Source organism: Nelumbo lutea, chromosome 7 (assembly GCF_056320005.1).
Source record: "Nelumbo lutea isolate HS-2025 chromosome 7, American lotus-T2T, whole genome shotgun sequence".
Lineage (NCBI taxonomy): Eukaryota > Viridiplantae > Streptophyta > Magnoliopsida > Proteales > Nelumbonaceae > Nelumbo > Nelumbo lutea.
Window position 1 is genome coordinate 42111654 of NC_142690.1, and position 21328 is coordinate 42132981.

The 21328-nt window shown below is 39.2% G+C and overlaps 1 protein-coding gene across 1 annotated transcript in view; it reads left to right on the forward strand.

The window, feature by feature from the left end:
- LOC148846185 (Subtilase family protein) overlaps positions 1–20735 on the forward strand; it is a 93875-nt gene extending 73140 nt beyond the window's left edge. Inside the window, exon 11 of the mRNA XM_088954696.1 lies at positions 20099–20735. Coding sequence (XP_088810822.1) covers positions 20099–20520 — 422 coding nt within the window. The 3' untranslated portion in view covers positions 20521–20735. The remainder of the gene's footprint in view (positions 1–20098) is intronic.
- Positions 20736–21328: the final 593 nt, after the last annotated feature.

Here is a 21328-nt window from a genome sequence, read left to right on the forward strand (position 1 = left end):
CCAAAGTGATTTAGGACCTTTATCCATCTTGTACTATATCACTAGTTATATTTCTATTGTTGCCTGTGCCATTGTTTGCTTTAAGTATCCTTTATTAATTATTCTGGTAAATAAAATTTTTGTTAAAGATTGCTTGGTTAGGAAATCTACTTTTTAAGTGGTTCAGATAAGTCCTGTCAAAGAGAAAGAGAAGAAGTCAAATATACCCCTAGTTATATTTTTATTGTTGTTTGTGCCATTGTTTGCTTTAAGTATCCTTTTATTAATTGTTCTGGTAAATAAAATATTTGTTAAAGATTGCTTGGTTAGGAAATCTACTGTTTAAGTGGTTCACCCCTAGTTGACCATAATCTCTATTATATTAATAAAGGGTACAAAGTCAAACATACCCTTACTTAAGTATGGGACAAGAAAAATAAAATACAAAACAGAATTGCCACATCACTACACTACTTAAACTATAATGAAAAGACTAAGTTACCCTTACTTGACCAACTCAACACTCCCCCTCAAGCTAGAGAATAAATGTCATATAATCCCAGCTTGTTACATATATAGTTCACTTTCCTTAACTCAAACCTTTTGTGAACAAGTCTGCCCATTGATCACCTGAACTCATGTGTTTTGCGCTTATCTCTCCAGTAAGGACTTTCTCCCTCACAAAATGGCAATCAACCTCTATGTATTTTGTCCTTTCATGGAAAACTGGATAACATGAGACGTGGATTGCAACTTGGTTGTCACAGTACAATCTCATAGGTTTGCTCATTGAGAATCCAACTTCTTATAGAAGATTTTTCAGCCATTCTAATTCACATATGGTGTATGCCATGGCCCTGTATTCAGCTTTAGCACTACTCCTTGCCACAATAGTTTGTTTCTTACTCTTAATCTTCACCAGATTTCTTCCAAGATACGTGTTACCTGTAGTGGATATCCTGTCAAACACCGAGCTTGCCCAATTTGCATCTATATACCCAGCTATCTCAAGTCTTCCCCCTGGTTTGTATAACAACTTGTGACCTGGAGCTCTGTTCAACTATCTACTTGGGGATTTTGCATAAATTGGCTCACCACACTAACAACAAAGGAGATGTCTGGTCTGGTAATGGTTAGGTAGTTCAGCTTTCCCACTAATCGTCTATATCTTTCAGGATCATCAAATATTTCACCTCCATCATTGCTTAACTTAGCATTCGATTCCATGGGTGTTTTAGCTAGTTTCGCACCTAACAGACCCGTTTCATCCAGTAGATCAAAAATATATTTTCCTTGGCACAAGTTTACACTTTGTTTCGACCTGGTAACTTATATACCCATGAAATACTTCAACTTTCCAAGATCTTTTGTTTGAAAATGGTATTGCAGAAAGGCATTTAGTCTATCAATCCCTAATCTGTCACTGCCAGTTATGACTATATCATCCACATAAACTACTAATAAAATCTTTTTGGCTTTAGAATAATAGTTGAACACTGAGTGGTCGACCTGACATTGTTTCATTCCAAAATTTTTCACTTCACTAAACTTCCCAAACCAAGCATGAGGAGATTATTTCAGCCCATAAATTGCCATTTTCCATCTACACACCTTACCATCCTCCCCCTGAGCAACAAACCCTGGTGTTTTCTCCATATATACCTCCTCCACAAGGTCACCATGGAGGAAGGCATTTTTAATGTCAAGCTGAAACAGAGGCCAATCATACATAACTGCGAAGGAAATTAAGAGACAAACTGAACCAATCTTTGCCACAGGGGAGGTCTCCATATAGTCCATCCCATACAATTGAGAATAACATTTAGCAACTAGTCGTGCCTTCAACCGCTCCACACTACCATCTGGTAAATATTTAACAGTATACACACACCAATTTACAATCTACAACATGCTGACCTGGAAGAAGAATGGTGAGCTCCCACGTGTGAGTATGTTGAAGAGCAGAGAGTTCCTCCTCCATTGCTTGATGCCACCCGGGTGAAGTAAGGGCCTCCTAGACATCCTTGGGTATAATATAGAGGACAACAAAGTGATAAAATTATGACCTGCACTAGAATTTTGTTAGTATTATTATTAGAGAGGTAGTAGAAGAAATACTAAAGAGAATAGAAGAAGAAGAAGAAGAGAAGAAGAGAGAATAGAGGAGAAGAGAAATCTGGTTCGAACTAGAGAGCTTAATCTTTCTCTCTAGTTGGCCAGGTTATATTTATGTGTTTCTATCCAATAAACTATTATGCCCCTACTTAAGTATGGGACAGATCACTTAACATAAACATTACACATCAGCTTTAAACATAAATATAAAGACTAAATTACCCCTATACAATCGGCACTAACACTCCCCCTCAAGCTGGTGAGTATATATAATATAGTCCCAGCTTGTTACATATGTAGTCCACTCTTCCCCGACTCAACCCTTTTGTGAACAAGTCTGCCCATTGACTCCCTGTGTTAACATATGTAGTATCTATCACTCCACTAAGCACATTTTCTCTCACAAAGTGATGGTCAATTTCTATATGCTTTGTTCTCTCTTGAAACACTGGATTAGAAGAAATGTGAGCTGCAGCTTGATTGTCACAATAAAACTTCATTGGAGTGTCAACCAAATACCCTATCTCCTGTAGAAGATTTCTCAGCCACACTAATTCACAAGTGGTACGTACCATGGCTCTATATTCAGCTTTTGCACATCTTCTTTCCACAATTGTTTATTTCTTTTCCATGTCACCGGATTACCCCCAGGGAAAGTACAATAACCTGTAGTGGATCTTCTGTTGATACAAAATCAGTCCAATTAGCATTGGTGTATCCCTCTATTTCGAGATTTCCTCCACTCTTATATATCAAGCCACAACCAGGAGCTCCCTTCAAATACCTTACAATCCTTAGAACTGCATCCCAATGTGGAACCTGAGGTTTCTGCATAAACTGACTCACCACACTAACTGCAAGTGAAATATCTGCCCGATAATGGTTAGGTAGTTTAACTTACCCATCAACCGCCTATACCTTCTAGGATCTTCAAATTCTTCACCCATATTGCTGCTCAACTTGGCATTTGGTTCCATAGGTGTTTCAGCTGGTTTGGCACCTAATAATCCTGTTTCTTCCAACAAAGAAATAGCATATTTCCTCTGACACAAATTAATACCATGCTTAGACCTTTCTACTTCTATCCCCAAGAAGTATTTTAATTTACCAAGGTCCTTTATTTATAAGTGTTCTTGCAGGAAGGTCTTCAACCTATCAATTCCCAATCTATCACTAAGTGATCAACCTGACACTGTTTCATTATCACTTCACTGAATCTACCAAACCACGCACAAGGAGACTGTTTAAGTCCATAAATGGCTTCCTTTAGTTTGCACACCTTACCATCCTCCCCTTGAGCAACAAACCCTGGTGGTTGCTCCATATAGACTTCCTCAAGTAGATCACCATGTAAAAAGGCATTATTGATGTCAAACTGAAAGAAAGGCCAATCATACATAGCAGCTAGAGATATCACAACACGGACTGAACCAATTTTAGAAACCGGAGAGAAGGTCTCCATGTAGTCAATACCATATATTTGGGAATACCTTTTGGCGACCAATCTAGCTTTTAACCGTTCTACACTACCATTTGGTAAATACTTAACAATGTATACCCACTTACAACCGACAACCTACTTACCATGAGGAAGTGTGGTGAGATCCCACGTATGATTATGAGTTAAGGTAGCGAGTTCTTCTTCCATTGCATGGCACCACCCTGGAGAGGTAAGGGCTTCCTAGACATCTGCAGGAACAGAAATAGAAGACAACAAAGAAATAAACTGGCGATGGGAAGCAGAAAGGTGAGTGACCGAAACATAATTAGAAATGGGATGAAGTGTGCAATTGCATTTACTTTTCCGCATGGCAATAGGATGATCAAGGTAAAAAACTATGGTTGTAGATGATGTGGGAACAACTGCTGGATCTGTCGACGGTGACAAAGCTAGAGGAGGAGTTGGTATGTGTTGTCACTGTGTATACACTTGACGAATGGGTGGCCATTCAATAGGAAGTTGCATTGGAGGCAAGGACTTAGTCACAACTGGAACAAGTGGAATGGGGTCCTCAACGGGGACTTGAAGAGGAGGAGGAGGAGGTGAGGAAGAAGGAACATCACCTGACCCCGAGAAAAACGGAGTGGATTCAAAGAAAGTAACATCAACACACACAAAGGAACGTTGGGAACTAGGGTCATAACACTTATACCCTTTCTGGATCTAGGAGTAACCAAGGAAGATACACTTAGTGGATCATGCATCTAATTTGTCCCTTCCTGGTCCAAGATTATGAACAAAACATACACACCCGAAAATCCGAGTAGTAAGGGGAAACGGAGATGTTATTTTTGTTGATGATCGAGGTAGGAAACAAAGTGGTGAAAGGGGAATGACCTTCAAGGATGGGCATGGGCATCCAGTTAATTAGGAAGTAAGGTGTAAGCACAACATCACTCAAAAAATGTTTGGTTACATTCATATGGTGCATAAGGGATCAAGCAATTTCCAAAAGGCGACAGTTCTTTCTCTCAGCTACCCCATTTTGTTGTGGGGTGTAGGTACAAGAAGTCTGATGGATAATGCCATGTTGTTCCAAATATTCCTGAAACGGTGTATAAAAGTATTCTCGGCCATTATCAGAACGGAGAATCTTAATGTATACAACAAATTGATTATGAATTTCAGCATAAAATTTTTGGAAAATGGAAAATAATTCACTCATTTCTTTCATTAGGTAAAGCCACGTCATCCTTGTATAACCACCAACAAAAATAACAAAGTATTTGTAGCCATTGTATGACATTATTTTATTTGGACTCCAAACATCTGAATGAACTAAAGAAAAGGACTCGACATATGATTATCAACCCTAGGACTAAAGGGAACATGATGATGTTTCCCCGACTGACGCGACTCACAATCCAAAACAAAAAGATGACTCAACGACAGAACAAGAGTCTTTAATACTTTAAGTGATGGATGACCAAGTCGTATAGTGCCACTGAAGAGGGGAAAGGGATGTCTAAAGAGTTGTTGACGAACTACCACCACCATCAAGATAATACAATCCACTAGCTTCATGCCCTCCACCAATCTTCATCCCCGTCTTGAGATCCTGAAAAACAAAAGAAGGGTAAAAAGTGATAGAGCAATTAAGGGATTTGGTCAACTTACTAACAAACATATGATTAAAAGAAAATTTTGGAACATACAAAATTGAGGATAAAGATAAAGGGTCTATGTCAACATTACCAACACCACAAATGGAAGATGTTGAACCATTAGCAAGGGTAAAAGTGTGATGTGGGGCACTAAGAAAGGGAGGAAAACACACATGGAGTTCCAGTCATGTGATTGAAGGCTCCAGAGTCAATAATCTAGGGGTTGAGTTTGAATGCCAGACAAGCCATACCTAAGTGTGCAAGAGTGGTTGTATTTTGTTGAGGTGTGGCCTGAACAAGTCACTCATACTCATCACGTGGAACACTCATCATCTCCTTCCCGGAAACATCTGTAGATATAGAAGGCATCTGATCAGCTTGACGACCCTCCTGTTTGGAACCACTATCACTGGCCACTGCATGATTTGCCCAAATTGAAGGCGGGCCATGCAAATCGTAACAAAAATTGATGGTATGTCCTTCCATACCACAATGTGTACACCTTCTTGGATCATTAATACGTCCTCTACCATGAACTCCCCCTAAATCTCGACCTCCAAATATGTCCACCACCATGACTATACATACGTCCACCACCACCACTACGACCATACACTGGTCCATTGCTACCACTACGGCCGGATTGAGCTCCACCTCTAACACCACAGCCTTCCCCTCTTGACACTGCAAAGGCAGACCTGACAGAGATATTAGAATTCTCTGTAGGCCCAACAGAGATCCTCCAAAGATGGGTAAACACCTCTTCTAGAGAAAGAAGAGCTGACCCTCCTAGTATTTGTGCTTTCACTAGTTCATATTCAGATTTCAGTCCTACTAAAAATCTGGTCACATCTAGTTCTCTTTGCTGTTGCTGAATTTTAACATCAGAAGTGAGGGATGGTACACATTCAACTCATTGCGAAGGTTTCTCATACTAGCATAGTACTCCTCAAGACTTTGATTACCCTGTTGTAGATTAAAGTACTATTGATAAAGCTGATACACTCTAGTTGTGTTGTCTTGTCCCGAATACAACTTCTTGGCATGGTCCTAAATCTCCTTGGCTGTATCTAGGAACATGAAATTCACACTGATCTTGGGCTCCATACTATTCCATAGCCAGGTCATAATCTGTTCATCCTCTTGTTCCTAATCATTATACTCATGAGATTCAATGGAGGGTTTTTCTTCCCTTACATGCTTCACTTTCTTCTTAGCTCTAAGAAAGACCTCTACGGATTTCGCCCAAGGCACATAGTTCTCCCCATTCAATTTGATAGAAGTCATTTGAACATTCAGGTAGTTGGTGGGAACCATCACACTAATTTTGTTTTCGCTGTTATCGCCCATATCTGAAAAAAAAAAAATCTCTTTAATTCACTTCTCACCACACTGCGCACTAGTAAAGAAGACACCTACAGTCACAAACTCAGCACCACCTGTCACTGAATTCTTCTCTCTCCTCACCACAGCACCACTACACAACTACCTAAATACACACCATAACACTTGCAACTCACTAAACCATTCGATCCACACTGAAATTCCCACATAACCCACTTATCTAATCACCAAAAAACTGACCTACACTCAACTGTCCACTGCATCACCTGAAACAACCCTCTTTTGACCATTGATTAGGGGGTGCTTCCTACAAATCACCGCAAACACCCACCAACCTACTGACCGGAGGCATAAAAACCTCCAAGGGGGAAGGGCAATCACTCATTTTCAGCCCCGTTTCCTATCTCCAACAGATGATGAAGAAAAAATAAAAAACCCTAGGCTGAATTGGGAGAAAAACAGAATTCTGGGCAAATCTGATATCGGAACTTGGCTCTGATACCATGATAAAATTCTGATCTGCACTAGAATTCTGTTAGTATTAGTATTAGAGAGGTATTAGAAGAAATACTAGAGAGAATAGAAGAAGAAGAGAAGGAGAGAGAATAGAGGAGAAGAGAAATCTGGTTTGAACTAGAGAGCTTAATCTTTTCTCTAGTCGGCCAGGTTATATTTATATGTTTCTATCCAATAAACAAAAGACTATTATGTCCCTATTTAAGTATGGGACACATCACTTAACATAAACATTACACATCAGCTTTAAACATAAATAGAAAGACTAAATTACCCCTATACAATCGACACTAACACAAAGAAACAAACTGGCGATATGAAGTGGAAAGGTGAGGGACAGAAACATAATTGGAAATGGGATGTAAGGTACAACCACGTTTTCCTTTCCGCAACGCAATGGGAAGATCATGTTCAGAAGAGGTAGGCAACTCTTGGATAGGAGCAACTACAGGATCCGTAGACAAGGTAGAAGTCGGAGGAGGTGTCGGTGTTTGTCGATGAGTATACATGTGCTGGATCAGTGGTTGTTTAGTAGAAATCTGCACTGGAGGAGGTGAAGGGTCAGACATAACAGGAACAACCGGAATGGGATCACCAACTAGAAGAGGAAGAGGGGTCAATGGTGAAGAGGACGGTACATCAGGACCCGAGAAGAACGGCATGGACTCAAAAAATGTGACATCAAGGCAGATAAATGACTTCTGAGTGGTAGGATTGTAATACATACCCTTTTTGGGTCCAAGAATACCAAGAAAAATGCACTTAATAGAGCGTGCATCCAGCTTATCGAAAAGGGACACCGACCATGAAGAATGAAGGAGGGCATCCGATTAATGAGAAAACCATCTGTAAGCACTGCGTCACTCCAAAAAAGTTTAGGAACATTCATATAATGAAGGATAGACCGAGTAGTCTCAAGAAGATGACGGTTCTTTCGTTTAGTCACCCCATTTTGTTGAGGGGTGGATGCACACGAAGTTTGATGAATGATGCCATGTTGTTCCAAATATTGTTGAAATTAAGTAAGAAAGTATTCGTGACCATTATCAGAATGAAGAACTTTTATTGGAACACCAAATTGCATACGTATTTCAACTTGGAATTTTTGAAAAATAGAAAACAATTCACTCATTTCTTTCATTAAATAAATCCATGTCATCCTTGAACGATCATCAATAAAAATGACAAAGTACTTGTAACCATTATAGGACTCAACTTTAATCGGACTCCAAACATCTGAATGGACTAAAGCAATGACTCAACATATGACTATCAACCCTAGGACTGAAGGAAACCCATTGGTGCTTCCCATATTAACATGGCTCACACTGCAAAGAAGACAAATGACCCAAAGAAGGAACTAGTAGCTTGAGAGCCTAGAGAGATGGATGTCCCAACCGACAATGCCATTGAAGAGGAGTCAAGGAAGTTTGAAGTGCAACTAAAGATCCACCACCGTCAAGATAAATACAATCCGCTGGCTTCATGCCCTCCACCAATCTTCTTCCCCATCTTGAGATTCTGAAAAACACAAAATGAAGGGTAAAAAGTGATAGATCAATTAAGGGCCTTAGTTAATTTACTAACAGACATGAGGTTGAATGGAAATTTAGGCACATATATAACAGATGATAAAGAAAGAGATGCAGTGTCAACATTACCAACACCACAAATGGGGGAAGAAGAACCCTTGGCCAGGGTAATAGTTTGTGATGTGGAAGTTTTAGAGAGGGAAGAAAACACACATGGAGTCCAGTCAAGTGATCAAAGGCTCCAGAATCAATAATTTGTGAGAAGGTTTGGATGCCAGACAGGCCATACCTGAGTGTGCAAGAGTAGCAGTCTTATGTTGTGAAGTGGCCCGAAGGAACCTCTCATACTCATCTCGTGATACACTCGTCTTCTCCTTCCTAGAAGCATATATGTTAGATGTGGAAGGTGTTTGATTTGTCTATTGGTTATCACTCACATCACCACCACCAGCAACTACATGATTAGCCCATGTAGAGGGTGGGCCATTTTGATCATAATAGAAATTAATTGTATGTCCGTCTTTGCCACAATGTGTACACTTTTTAGTAGTGTGCCCTCTTCCTATACCATGGCATCCCCCTGATTCCACGACCTCCACCATTTCCACCACCATGACCAAACATGGGACTACCACGGCATCCTCGAAATGTATGTCCCCCTCTATTGCCATGTACACCTCTTACTACAACAAACACTTATTTGTCAAATGTTGTGGTACTCTCTGTGGGTCCCAAGGAAATCCTACGAAGCCGAGCAAAGACCTCTTCAAGCGTAGGAAGAGCATAACCTCCCAATATTTGTGCTCTAACTGGTTTGTATTTTGATTTCAGCCCCACTAAGAAGCTAGTTACATCAAGTTGCTCCCTTTGTTGTTGCTGAATTTTAACATCTGAAGTTAGGGGATGATAGACACTGAATTCATTTCTGAGGTTCCTCATATTGGCATAATACTCTTCAAGGGTTTGATTTCCTTGTTGCAAATTAAAATACTCCTGATAGAGCTGATACACTCATGGTGACAACAATCTGAGAACTACTCCCCTAGGGCTGCCGCACCTTCCTAACACCTGTAATGGGGACTGCAGCAATCCCGGATCACCAAAAAAGGGTTGCCGGAGCCTTCTACCTGTGTAACTGAGATCGCACCTCAGAGAAAAGGAGAAAAGAAGAAGAGAAGAGGTCGTGGGTCCAGGAACTTGAGATCGCAGCCTTCCTCACTTTTAGTTAGGGTTCTGATACCATGTTTTAGTGGTTCAGATAAGTCCTGTTCAAAAAGAAGAAGAAGAAGAAGAAGAAGAAGAAGAAGAAGAAGGATTTTCATCAAAACAAAAACAAAAGAAGAAAGCTGTCGAACTAGAGAGTCTAAACCCTCCTAGTTGACCATAATCTCTATTATATTAAAATAAGGGTACAAAGTCGAATATACCCCTACTTAAGTATGGGATAAGAAAAATAAAAAACAAAACAGAATTGCCACAGCACTACACTACTTAAACTATAATGAAAAGACTACGTTACCTTTACTCGACCAACTCTAACATCTACATTTTTTTCTCCACCTAAGGGGGCAGCTAATCATATTTTTGTTTACAGTTTTTGTAATCATGCATGAGCACTTGGGTACTCTGAACACATTTGATACAGATTTTGGAGTATAGTTTGGACATAACTAATACCTTAGCAGAAAACATCATGTATTGGATTTGCTTTTGCTACAAAAGTCTAGTACCCGTCTTAAGCATCATAGATTGTCACAATATTTTGTTCATTTTATTACGATTTATTATTTTCTGTCAACCTGGTGATTCAAATAAGAGATACACAGTTCTAGGGGTGCTAATAGAATGAATTGACCCCCACCCATAGAGCCTTTTATATATTAAAATATGTACAATTACAAGGAAGCCCTTATAAGGCTGAAAGAAGGAAAATAAAAATAATAAGATACAATACAACAAGGACTATTATAATAGGATACATCAAAACTCTCTACGCTCCCCTCAAACTTATGTGAAGTCACAAGCATCAGTTTGCTCACAAGAAAGAGATGTCTTGATCTCGTCCAGTTTTTAAAAGGCGTGGGAGGCGTATGACTGGACGTGCACCTCCAGGTGAGGCGCTCCCAAAACGCCTTGAGGCGTATGCTAGAGGTGCTGACACCTCTAAGGCGTACGCTTCATTAACATCTTATATAAAAAGACAGAAAAAAAAGAAAAAAGGAAAAAAGGAAAGAAAAGGAATGGAAAAGAAGGGGAAGAGAAAGAAAAAGAAAGAGAAGAAAAAAAGAGGAAAGGAAAGGGAAGGGAAGAAAAGATAAGGGGAAATAAAGTGGTTTGCCCCCTGCCCCTTTGGCTGGGGCGAAGCCCCCCAGATTCCCACGCCCCTTTTTTGATGCAGCCCAATTTGCTTTTCTGAGTTAGGGGGGTCTTGCATATCTAAGGCCACATGTGGAAGTGAAAAAGAATCAACAAGAAATGGGTCTCTAATAAAGTGACAATCCACCTCAATATGTTTAGTCCTCTCGTGGAAAATTGGATTTGAGGCAATCTTGATTGTACTTCTGGTGTTGTTATCTTAAAGATGAATAGGAGTAGGAAGATGAACACCAAGATCCTCAAAGACCAGACAATCTCACTACAAAGATGACATAGCTCTATACTCCACTTCTATAGATGACTTGGAGACCGTTTGTTTTTCTCTTGCATTTCCAAGAGATGAGGGAATCACCCATTAAGACATGCCTCCCTGTAGTAGAACGTCAATTGTCGGGGCAGCCTACCCAATCAGCATCAGTATACACCCTCAATAGAATGGGAGAAGAGGAAAAAAAGAATAGTCCTCGTGATAATGTTCCACAAACATATTGAACAATTTGATGAACAGGTAAGTGAGGCTGATGGAAGGGCAAAGACAAAATGACCAACCAACTTGACACGATGAAAAACATACTTACGTTGGCAAATGAAATATCCTCAATCACTTCTTTGAACCTCAAGTCCTAGAAAGTAGGTGAGAGCACCCAAGTCCTTCATATAAAATGAACTATGAAAAAGGGATTTAAGTTCTGTAATTCCCTCTTCATCATCCCCAATCAACACCATATCATCAATGTACAAGAGGAGGATTGTGATACCTTGAGGTCTTCTACAAATAGAGAGAATAATCATAAGAACCCTGGCTATAGCAGGTAGCAGCAATGACATCATGGAAGTTTTCAAACCAAGCTCAAGGAGCCTATTTCAAACCATATAAAGACTTCTTCAGTCTACAGACAAGAGAATGATCATTGCAATACCCAAGAGGAGGTTTCATATACATTATTTCCTTTAGCTAGCCATGAAGGAAATCATTCTTCACATTTAGTTGATAAACTGACCAAGAGTGTATAGCTAACAAAGCTAAAAGAACATGAACTGTAGTAATCTTGGCAATTGGGGCAAACGTCTCTTCATAGTCAATACCATATTCCTACATGTTTTAATGGTTTGGACTAGTCCTATTCTGAGAGAAAGAAAGAGAGAGAGAGAGAAGAAGAAGAAGAAGAGGAAGCAGTTGAACTAGAGAGATTTGAACTAAAAAAGTCAAAGCAGAATTGCCACATCATCACATAATGAAAAGACTAATATACCCTTACTCAATCAACTCTAACACTCCCCCTCAAGTTGGAGAATATATGTCATATAATCTCAGCTTGTTACATATATAGTTCACTCTCCTTGAACCCAAACATCTTGTAAACAAATATGCCCATTGATCACCTGAACTCACGTGTTCTGTGCTTATCTCTCCAGTGAGGACTTTCTCTCTCACAAAACGGCAATCAACCTCTATACGTTTTGTTCTCTCATGGAAAACTGGATTAGATGAGATGTGGATTGCAGCTTGGTTGTCACGGTACAATCTCATAGGTGTTCCCATTGAGAATCCAATCTCTTATAGAAGATTTATCAACCATACTAACTCACATGTAGTGTGTTCCATGGCTCTGAATTCAGCTTCAACATTACTCCTTGCCATAACAGTCTGCTTCTTACTCTTCCATGTCACCAGATTTCCTCCAAGAAACGTGCAATAACCTGTAGTAGATCTCCTATCAGACACTGAGCCTGCCCAATCTGCATTTGTATACCCAAATATCTCAAGTCTTCCTCCTGCTTTGTATAACAACCCACGGCCTAGAGCTCCCTTCGAGTATCATACAATTCTAAGAACTACATCCTAGTGAGGTACTCGAGGATTTTGCATAAATTGGCTCACCCAACTAATAGCAAAGGAGATGTCTGATCTTGTGATGGTCAAGTAGTTCAACTTCCTCACTAACTGTCTATATCTTCCACGATCATCAAATATTTCACCTACATCACTACTCAACTTAGCATTCAGTTCCATGGGTGTTTCAGTTGGTTTTGCACCTAACAGTCCCGTTCCATCCAGCAGATCAAGAACATATTATCTTTGGGACAAGTTTACACCTTGTTTCAACCTAGCAACTTCTATACCCAAGAAATACTTCAACTTCCCAAGATCTTTTGTTTGAAAATGGTCTTGTAGAAAGGCCTATAGTCTGTCAATCCCTAATCTACAACTGCCAGTTATGACTATATCATCCACATAAACTACTAATAAAATCTTTTTGGCTTCAAAATCATAGTTGAGCACTAAGTGGTTAACTTGAGCAACAAACCCTAGTGGTTGCTCCAAATATATCTCCTCCACAAGGTCACCATGGAGGAAAGCATTTTTAATGTCAAGCTGAAATAGAGGCCAATCATACATAACTGCCAAGGAAATTAAGACATGAATTGAACCAATCTTTGCCACAGGGGAGAAGGTCTCCATATAGTCCACCCCATACAACTGAGAATAACCTTTAGCAACTAGTCGGGCCTTCAACCGCTCCACACTACCATCTGGTAAACATTTAACAATGTACACCCATTTACAACCTACAACATGCTTACCTGGAGGAAGTGTGGTGAGATCCAACTCCCACGTGTGAGTATGTTGAAGAGCAGAGAGTTCCTCTTCCATTGCTTGACGCCACTCGAGTGAAGTAAGGCCCTCCTGGACATCATTGGTTATAGATATAGAGGACAATAGAGAAACAAATTGGTAATGTGAAGTGGAAAGGTGAGAGACAAAAACATAATTCACAATGGAATATAGGGTACAACGACGTTTACCTTTCCGTAAAGCAATGGGAAGATCAAGGTCAGAAGGTTCTAGGACAGGAGCAACAACGGGATTTGTAGACGAGGTAAAAGCTGGAGGAGGTTCTGGTGTCTATCGATGAGTATACACGTGTTGGATTGGTGGAAGTTCGGTAGGAATCTGCACTGGAGGAGGTGAGGTTTTAGTCGTAACAGGAACAATTAGAACGAGATCACCAATTGGAAGAGGAAGAGGAATCAATGGTGGAGAGGACGGTATTGTAGGCTCCAAAAATAATGGTATGGACTCAAAATGGTGCATCAGGACAGAAAAATGTCTTCCTAGTGATAGGGTTGTAAGACATACCCTTTCTAGGTCTGAGAATAGCCAAGAAAGATACACTTAATAGAGCATGCATCCAGCTTGTCTAAACCAAGACTCAGATTGTGAACAAAGCACACACACCCAAAGACCCGATGAGCTAATGGAAAGGGAGGCAAGGTGGGGAACAAAATAGAAAAGGGAGACCGACCGTGAAGAATGAAGGAGGGCATCCGATTAATAAGGAAACAAGCAGTAAGCACTGCATCACTCCAAAAACGTTTAGGAACGTTCATATGATGAAGAATAGACCGAGTAGTCTGAAGAAGAAGACGATTCTTTCGTTCAGCCACTCCATTTTGTTTGAGGGGTAGATGCACACGAAGTCTAATGAATGATGCCATGTTGTTCCAAATATTGTTGAAAGTAAGAAAGTATTCACGACCATTATCTAAACGAAGAACTTTTATTGGAACACCAAATTGTGTGCGTATTTTAGCATGAAATTTTTGAAAAATAGAAAATTATTCACTCATTTCTTTCATTAAATAAGTTCATGTCATCCTTGAACAATCATCAATAAAAATGACAAAATACTTGTAACCATTATAAGACTCAATTTTAATCGGACCCCAAACATCTGAATAGACTAACGCAAAGGGACTCAACATACAACTATCAACCCTAGGACTGAAGGAAATCCAATGGTGTTTCCCATACTGATATGACACATTGTAAAGAAGACAAATGACTTGAAGGAACTAGTAGCTTGAGAGCCTTAAGAGATGGATGTCCCTGCCGACAATGCCATTGGAGAGGAGTTAAGTTTGAAGTGCAACTGACGATCCACCACCATCAAGATAATACAATCCACTGGCCTCATGCCCTCCACCAATCTTCTTCCCCGTTTTGAGATCTTGAAAAACACAAGATGAAGGGAAAAATGTAATAGAGCAATTAAGGGCCTTAGTTAATTTACTAACTGACCTAAGATTGAATGGAAATTTAGGCACATATAGAATAGATGATAAAGAAAGAGATGCAGTGTCAACATTACCAACACCACAAATGGGGGAAGAAGAACCATTGGCTAGGGTAACAGTTTGTGATATGGAAGTTTTAGAGAGGGAAGAAAACACACATGGAGTCCCAGTCATGTGATCAAAGGCTCTAGAATCAATAATCCAGTGAGAAGGTTTGGATACTAAACAAGCCATACCTGAGTATGCAAGAGTGGCAGTGGTATGGTGTGAAGTGGCCCGAAGGAACGTCTCATACTCATCTCGTGGTACACTCATCATCTCCTTCTTAGAAGCAAGATGTAGATGTGGAAGGTGTTTGATCTGTCTGTTGGTTATCACTCACATCACCCCCACTAGCAACAGCATGATTAGCCCATGTAGAAGGTGGGCCATGTAGGTCATAACAGAAATTAACCGAATGTCCTTCCCTGCCAGAATGTGTACACCTCCCAGTAGTGTTGCCTCTTCCTTTACCACGACCAAACAAGAGACTACCATGACCTCCTTGAAATGCATGTCCTCCCCCTCTATCACCACATCCACCTGCCCTCGCTACAACAAATAATGATCTGTCAGACGTTGTGGTACTCTCTGTGAGTCCCAATGAAATCCTACGAAGTCGAGCAAATACTTCCTCAAAGTGTTGGGAGGGCAGAACCTCCCAATATTTGTGCTCTAACTGGTTGATACTTTGATTTCTGCCCCACTAAGAACCTAGTTACATCCAGTTGCTCCTTGTTGAATTTTAACATCTGGAGTTAGGGGATTATAAGCATTAAGTTCATTTTTTAGGTTTCTCATAGTGGCATAATACTCTTCTAGGATTTGATTCCCTTGCTACAAATTGAAATACTCTTGATAGAGATGATATACTCTTGTAGTATTATCCTGTCCAAAATAAAGTTTCTTGGCGTGTTCCCATATTTCCTTAGCTGTATCTAAGAACATAAAGTTGGCACTTATCTTGGGTTCCATATTGTTTCACAACCATGTCATGATTTGGGCATCTTCTTGTTCCCAGTCATCAAACCCTGGGGATTCAGCTAATGATTTATCTTCCTTAACATGTTTCACCTTCCTCTTTGCCTTGAGAAAAACTTCCACTCACTTGGCCAATAGCACATAATTTTCACCATCAAGTTTAATTGATGTCATCTGCACACCTAGATAGTCTGAGGGGATCATCACACCAGATTTCTGATCACTACCACCATCTCAACCAGTCACAATCAAAGAGCTTGATGTAAACTACCATTCAGACACATTCGGCCACTTTTTCAGCCCTTTTTTTTTCTTTTCACACCACTACTGAAAACCAACCACCATGACTGTTACTCAAACAACCACTAAGAACCCTCTTGAAACTACTCAATAGAGGGTCTGGAACACCACAAACACAACCACACGACTACTAGGGCTGTCACTTATGGTGACAGCAGTATTAGAACTGTTATCCTAGGGCTGCCGCACCTTCCTAACACCTGTAATGAGGATTGTGGCAGTCCTGGATTAAAAAAAACTTTGCTGCAGCCACCTACCTGTGTACCTTAGATCGCGCAGCCCAAAGAAGGAGAAGAGATCGTAGGTCAGGATACTTGAAACCGCAGTCTTCTCCTCCTTTCTTTAGCGCTCTGATATCATGTTTTAATGGTTCGGACCAGTCCTGTTATGAAAGAAAGAAAGAGAAAGAGAAGAAGAAGAAGAAGAAGAAGAAGAAGAAGAAGAACCCTACTAGAGAGATTAACCCTACTAGTCGACCATAATCTCTATTATAATGTAATTAGAGTACAAGGTCAAATATGCCCCTACTTAAGTATGGGACAAGTGAACTAAAAAAATCAAAACAGAATTGCCACATCATCACATTACTTAAAACATAATGAAAAGACTAATCTACCCTTACTCTACCAACTCTAACACTACATATACACCTGGGTAATAGGATGAGCTTTGTATCAGTCTAGGAAGCCATCTAACTTAAATCCGATAGTGTAGACCCATCTACTCCCAATAATAGAAGCATTTGAAGGTGTAGGCATAAGATCCCAAGTGTCATTCTCATGCAAAGCATGAATCTTTGCATCCATAGCTTCTTTCCAATGAGAGATACTATTGGCTTGCTAGTAGGTACAAAGAATATCTATGGAAGATAAAACAATAGACAAGGAGCTATGGTTTAAAGGGAAATCATGGCAGCCAAGAGGTTTAGAAATGCAAGTAGAAAGATGAAAAGGAACAAAAGAAAGAGGCAGTTGTAGGATGATCTGAACTGGGTGGAAGGGGGATCCCTGGCATAGGGACTAGCCGCTTGTGAGAGAAGACAAGAAGATCCTTCAAGGCCGCTAAAGAGGAGGTATCTTGTGAATCAAAGTCATGCAAGACGGAAACTGATGGAGTAGGTAATCTAACAACCCCAACAAAGAAAGATATGTGCTTAAGAAAAATAACACTATAGGAGATATAAACACGATGGATAGATGGACCATAACATAAAAATCCATTGTGGTCAGGACTATAACCCACAAAGGCACACACTAAGCAAACAATTTAGAATGTTCACGAGTAAGGAGATTCACAAAACATAAGCAACCAAGCACATGAAGAGTAGATAAGTCTAGTGGATGACCAAATAGTTTCTCAAAAGGAGATAAATTAGCAAGAAAGGAAGAAGGAATGTAATTGATCAAGAACATAGTCATACTAACCACCTCCACCCAAAAGGAAGATGGTGCATATGACTCCTGTAACTAGGTCCTCACTCCTCACAACATTGACAACATGTCCCTTCTTGCACTCGACCACACGATCCACACCATTCTACTTAGTATTTAGACTGCTTTGTTCAAATTGTATTGCATTAGTCTTCAAGTAAGAAAGTTTCCATTCGGCGTGAAACTGAACTTGTATCCCATTACACAAGATTGAAATTGAACTTGTACCATAGCATGAAAATAGAAATGACAACAGGTAGGGTACCAGTGAAAATTGCCCTTCCCATTCCCGAACCCATTTAGGTACCCTTGATCCCAAACCCATTTACCTTTTCCTCCCAATTTCCCAAACCCGTTTAGCCCATCCCGACCCGTCCCACCTGATTATTATTTGACATATCCTATTATTTCGATTGTTTTTCAAATTTGAAATCCAAATTTAATTACCTTAATTAATACCCATTAAATCACTAACCTTATTTAACACACCACTAATAACATTAATTATCTTCATCTCATAATTAATTCAATTAATTTCATTTAAGTACATATAAAACCAGCATTGTATAAAAGTGAGATATTAAAAGGATTTGAACATAGGTTGTTTACTTGAAACAAAAGTATTTTAACCACTAGACCACTTCATGATATCTTGTTAAACTAGCATTCATAACTAACCATATTATATCCATACGTATTAAAGTACAAAAAATATTCATTTGCAAATACCTATGCCTCGAGCCATAAATCCCATAATCAAACCAGCTCTAAATGCTTTTGCCTCAATAATCTAAATTATCCATTTAAGAGACTTTTTTATGACTAATTTCTTAGGAGAATGTACTTTTTCCACTACAAATAACACCATTATTTATTAAACTTTGTTTATTTTAAATTTTGTAACCTTTTACATGATCATCAATGAGATTTATGGTATTAATTTGTTCAATTATGCATATCTGTGTATATTAATGTTTTCTTGGGACATTCTGATGGTTTACACATCCCATTTTTATGGTAAAATTACATTTCACATAAAGTCAAACTATTAAAATACATTTTTCTTATGTATAGAGTTATTAGAGCTGTAGATTATATAAAATTTATATATTTTTAATATATATTTGAATTTCCATGATGTATCCATGGAACACCTACCACTGAAGGACTGTCGATCCAAAGTAGGGATAAAAAACCCTTCAAAATTGAATCAGCCGATTAAAAGAAATCAATAAAAAACCAACCTGCTAGGCATCCTTTCCAGGCAAAACAGCAGCTTCTTGAACCATTCAAAACAACCATCAGGAAGCCCTCAAATCAGCAATCAAATATAGAATAAAAACCTCTTGAAGCCCCCTTTCTAAACCACAGATTCAAATTGTTTTTACTGCTGATTGAATCACCTTCTCTGATACCATGTCAACTTGGTATTCGAACAAGAGAGAAAAACACAACCTCAGGGGTGTCAATAGAATGAATCAACTCCCACCCCCTTATAGGGCTGAAGGAGGGAAAAAAATAAAAGAATAAGATACAATACAAAGACTATTATCATAGGATACTTCAAAATCTCCACATTTTTATGCTTAAGTTTCTGTCATAATATTATCTGCATTAATAGTAAAACAAGATTCTCCGCTTTTCATTAGTTTGGACTGGCCAACTCAAATTCATAAAACATGATACTGTGTTGGCTGAGCGCTGCTACATATTTTGTAGGAAGTTTATTGTATTGCATAAAAGTTATTCAAAAAATTAAATATGTTACTGCCTTGCAGCTAAGTCAAATCATCCCTTTTTCCCACCCAATTAGACGAAGGGCTCTAAACATGTTTCTCTCTGGAACATGTGAGAGATTTTCTGTTTTGAGAGAGAACCAGGTTGATCCTATGGAACGAGAGATGGTCTCAGTGTTATATCATCATTCTCATAAACCACCATTTATTTCATGTGTCAATATACTTGTTTAAAGTGATTATTTCAATGCCTAATGGAGGAAGACATGTAAAATGTATAAAAGTAGAAAGAGACTCAACCAAAAGCTCCTAGATCTCTTACTTGACCTGAAAATTGAATTTAATATGGCCGTAATGGTAGATCAGTTCCATATAGCACAACTGTATCATGAAATTGTGCAAACCAATTTGCTAACATTACTTCATGCATAGTATTACTGAAACGGTTAGCACTTAGCTGATATTTTTCATCAATAATGAAAATAAAGAGAAGATTACATATTATATACATTATTTTCTGTTGTCATCAGATCATTTTAACTTCTTAAGCTCGTGCTTGTTTTAGGTTTTGATGACTTTTTGTCATTCCTTTGTGGCATAAACGGATCCTCTCCTATTGTTCTGAACTACACTGGCAAGAGTTGTGGGATTTATAACATAAATGCCTCTGACCTGAATTTGCCATCCATCACAATAGCAAAGCTAAACCAGTCAAGAACAGTCCAAAGAGTAGTTACAAACATAGCTGGCAACGAGACTTACAATGTGGGTTGGAGTGCTCCTTATGGAGTTTCAGTTTTGGTGTTGCCAACTCGCTTCTTCATTGCAAGTGGGCAGAAACAGGTCTTGACTGTGCAATTCAATGCTACTATGAACAGCTCCTTCGCCAGCTTTGGAAGGATTGGGCTTTTTGGAAACCAAGGGCACATTGTTAATATCCCATTGTCAGTGATTTTGAAAATCTCGTCTAGCATCACTAACAACTGATGTGGCCAGCAACGATTCTTTTTCTTTTTTTTTTTGTTTAGTTCGTCGGTTGCTTTTGATCCATTTTTTCATTCATTGTGTAAATGTTGGAGTTGTTTGATATGTAGATAGGGTGATTAAATAATTATACAACTTTGTTTTATTTTACTTCTTCCTCATACCTGTTAGATTGTGAAGACTATGAATTAAAGTTGTACGCTGGAATTTCAGTTCTAGGTGTTGGATGTGCTTAATTCCTCAAAGACTGGTATCATCGGTAACCAATCAGGTGGTTATTTGTCAAATTCACAAGGGGGTTTTGATTGGTTAAAGCCCTTCCATATCATATCTTTCTAGCAGCATGGGTTTTTCTTCACATCTTTACTTTAGGGTTGTTGATACTGTATAGGTTCAAATTGAATTTTATTATAATTTTAGTTTTACCCCTTGGAAGCACAATTCTCCTGCTCTAATAAGCAAGGTCTGACCCAATACCGGTTCAGAGGACCGTTCAAGTCCCAAATACCCTCTGAACCATGGTCTGACCCAATACAATCCTTGGAGGAGTGTATCAGGAAGCCATCGGCACGATACGTATTGGCTGATATGGGCCGATATGTGTCGATACCAAGGTTCTAAATATTGATACGCCCAATATGTCGGTAGGGGAGTATCAGTACTGTTTTTGTTTTTTACTTTTTTTTTTCAAATTCGGTTCAGGGGGGCCAGTTTAAGGTTCCTCCACCCCCTGAACTGCTCAAAACCCCGATACTCTTTGTAGGGGCATATTGGGGTGCTCCAGATACGATACATAACAGCCAATGTATAA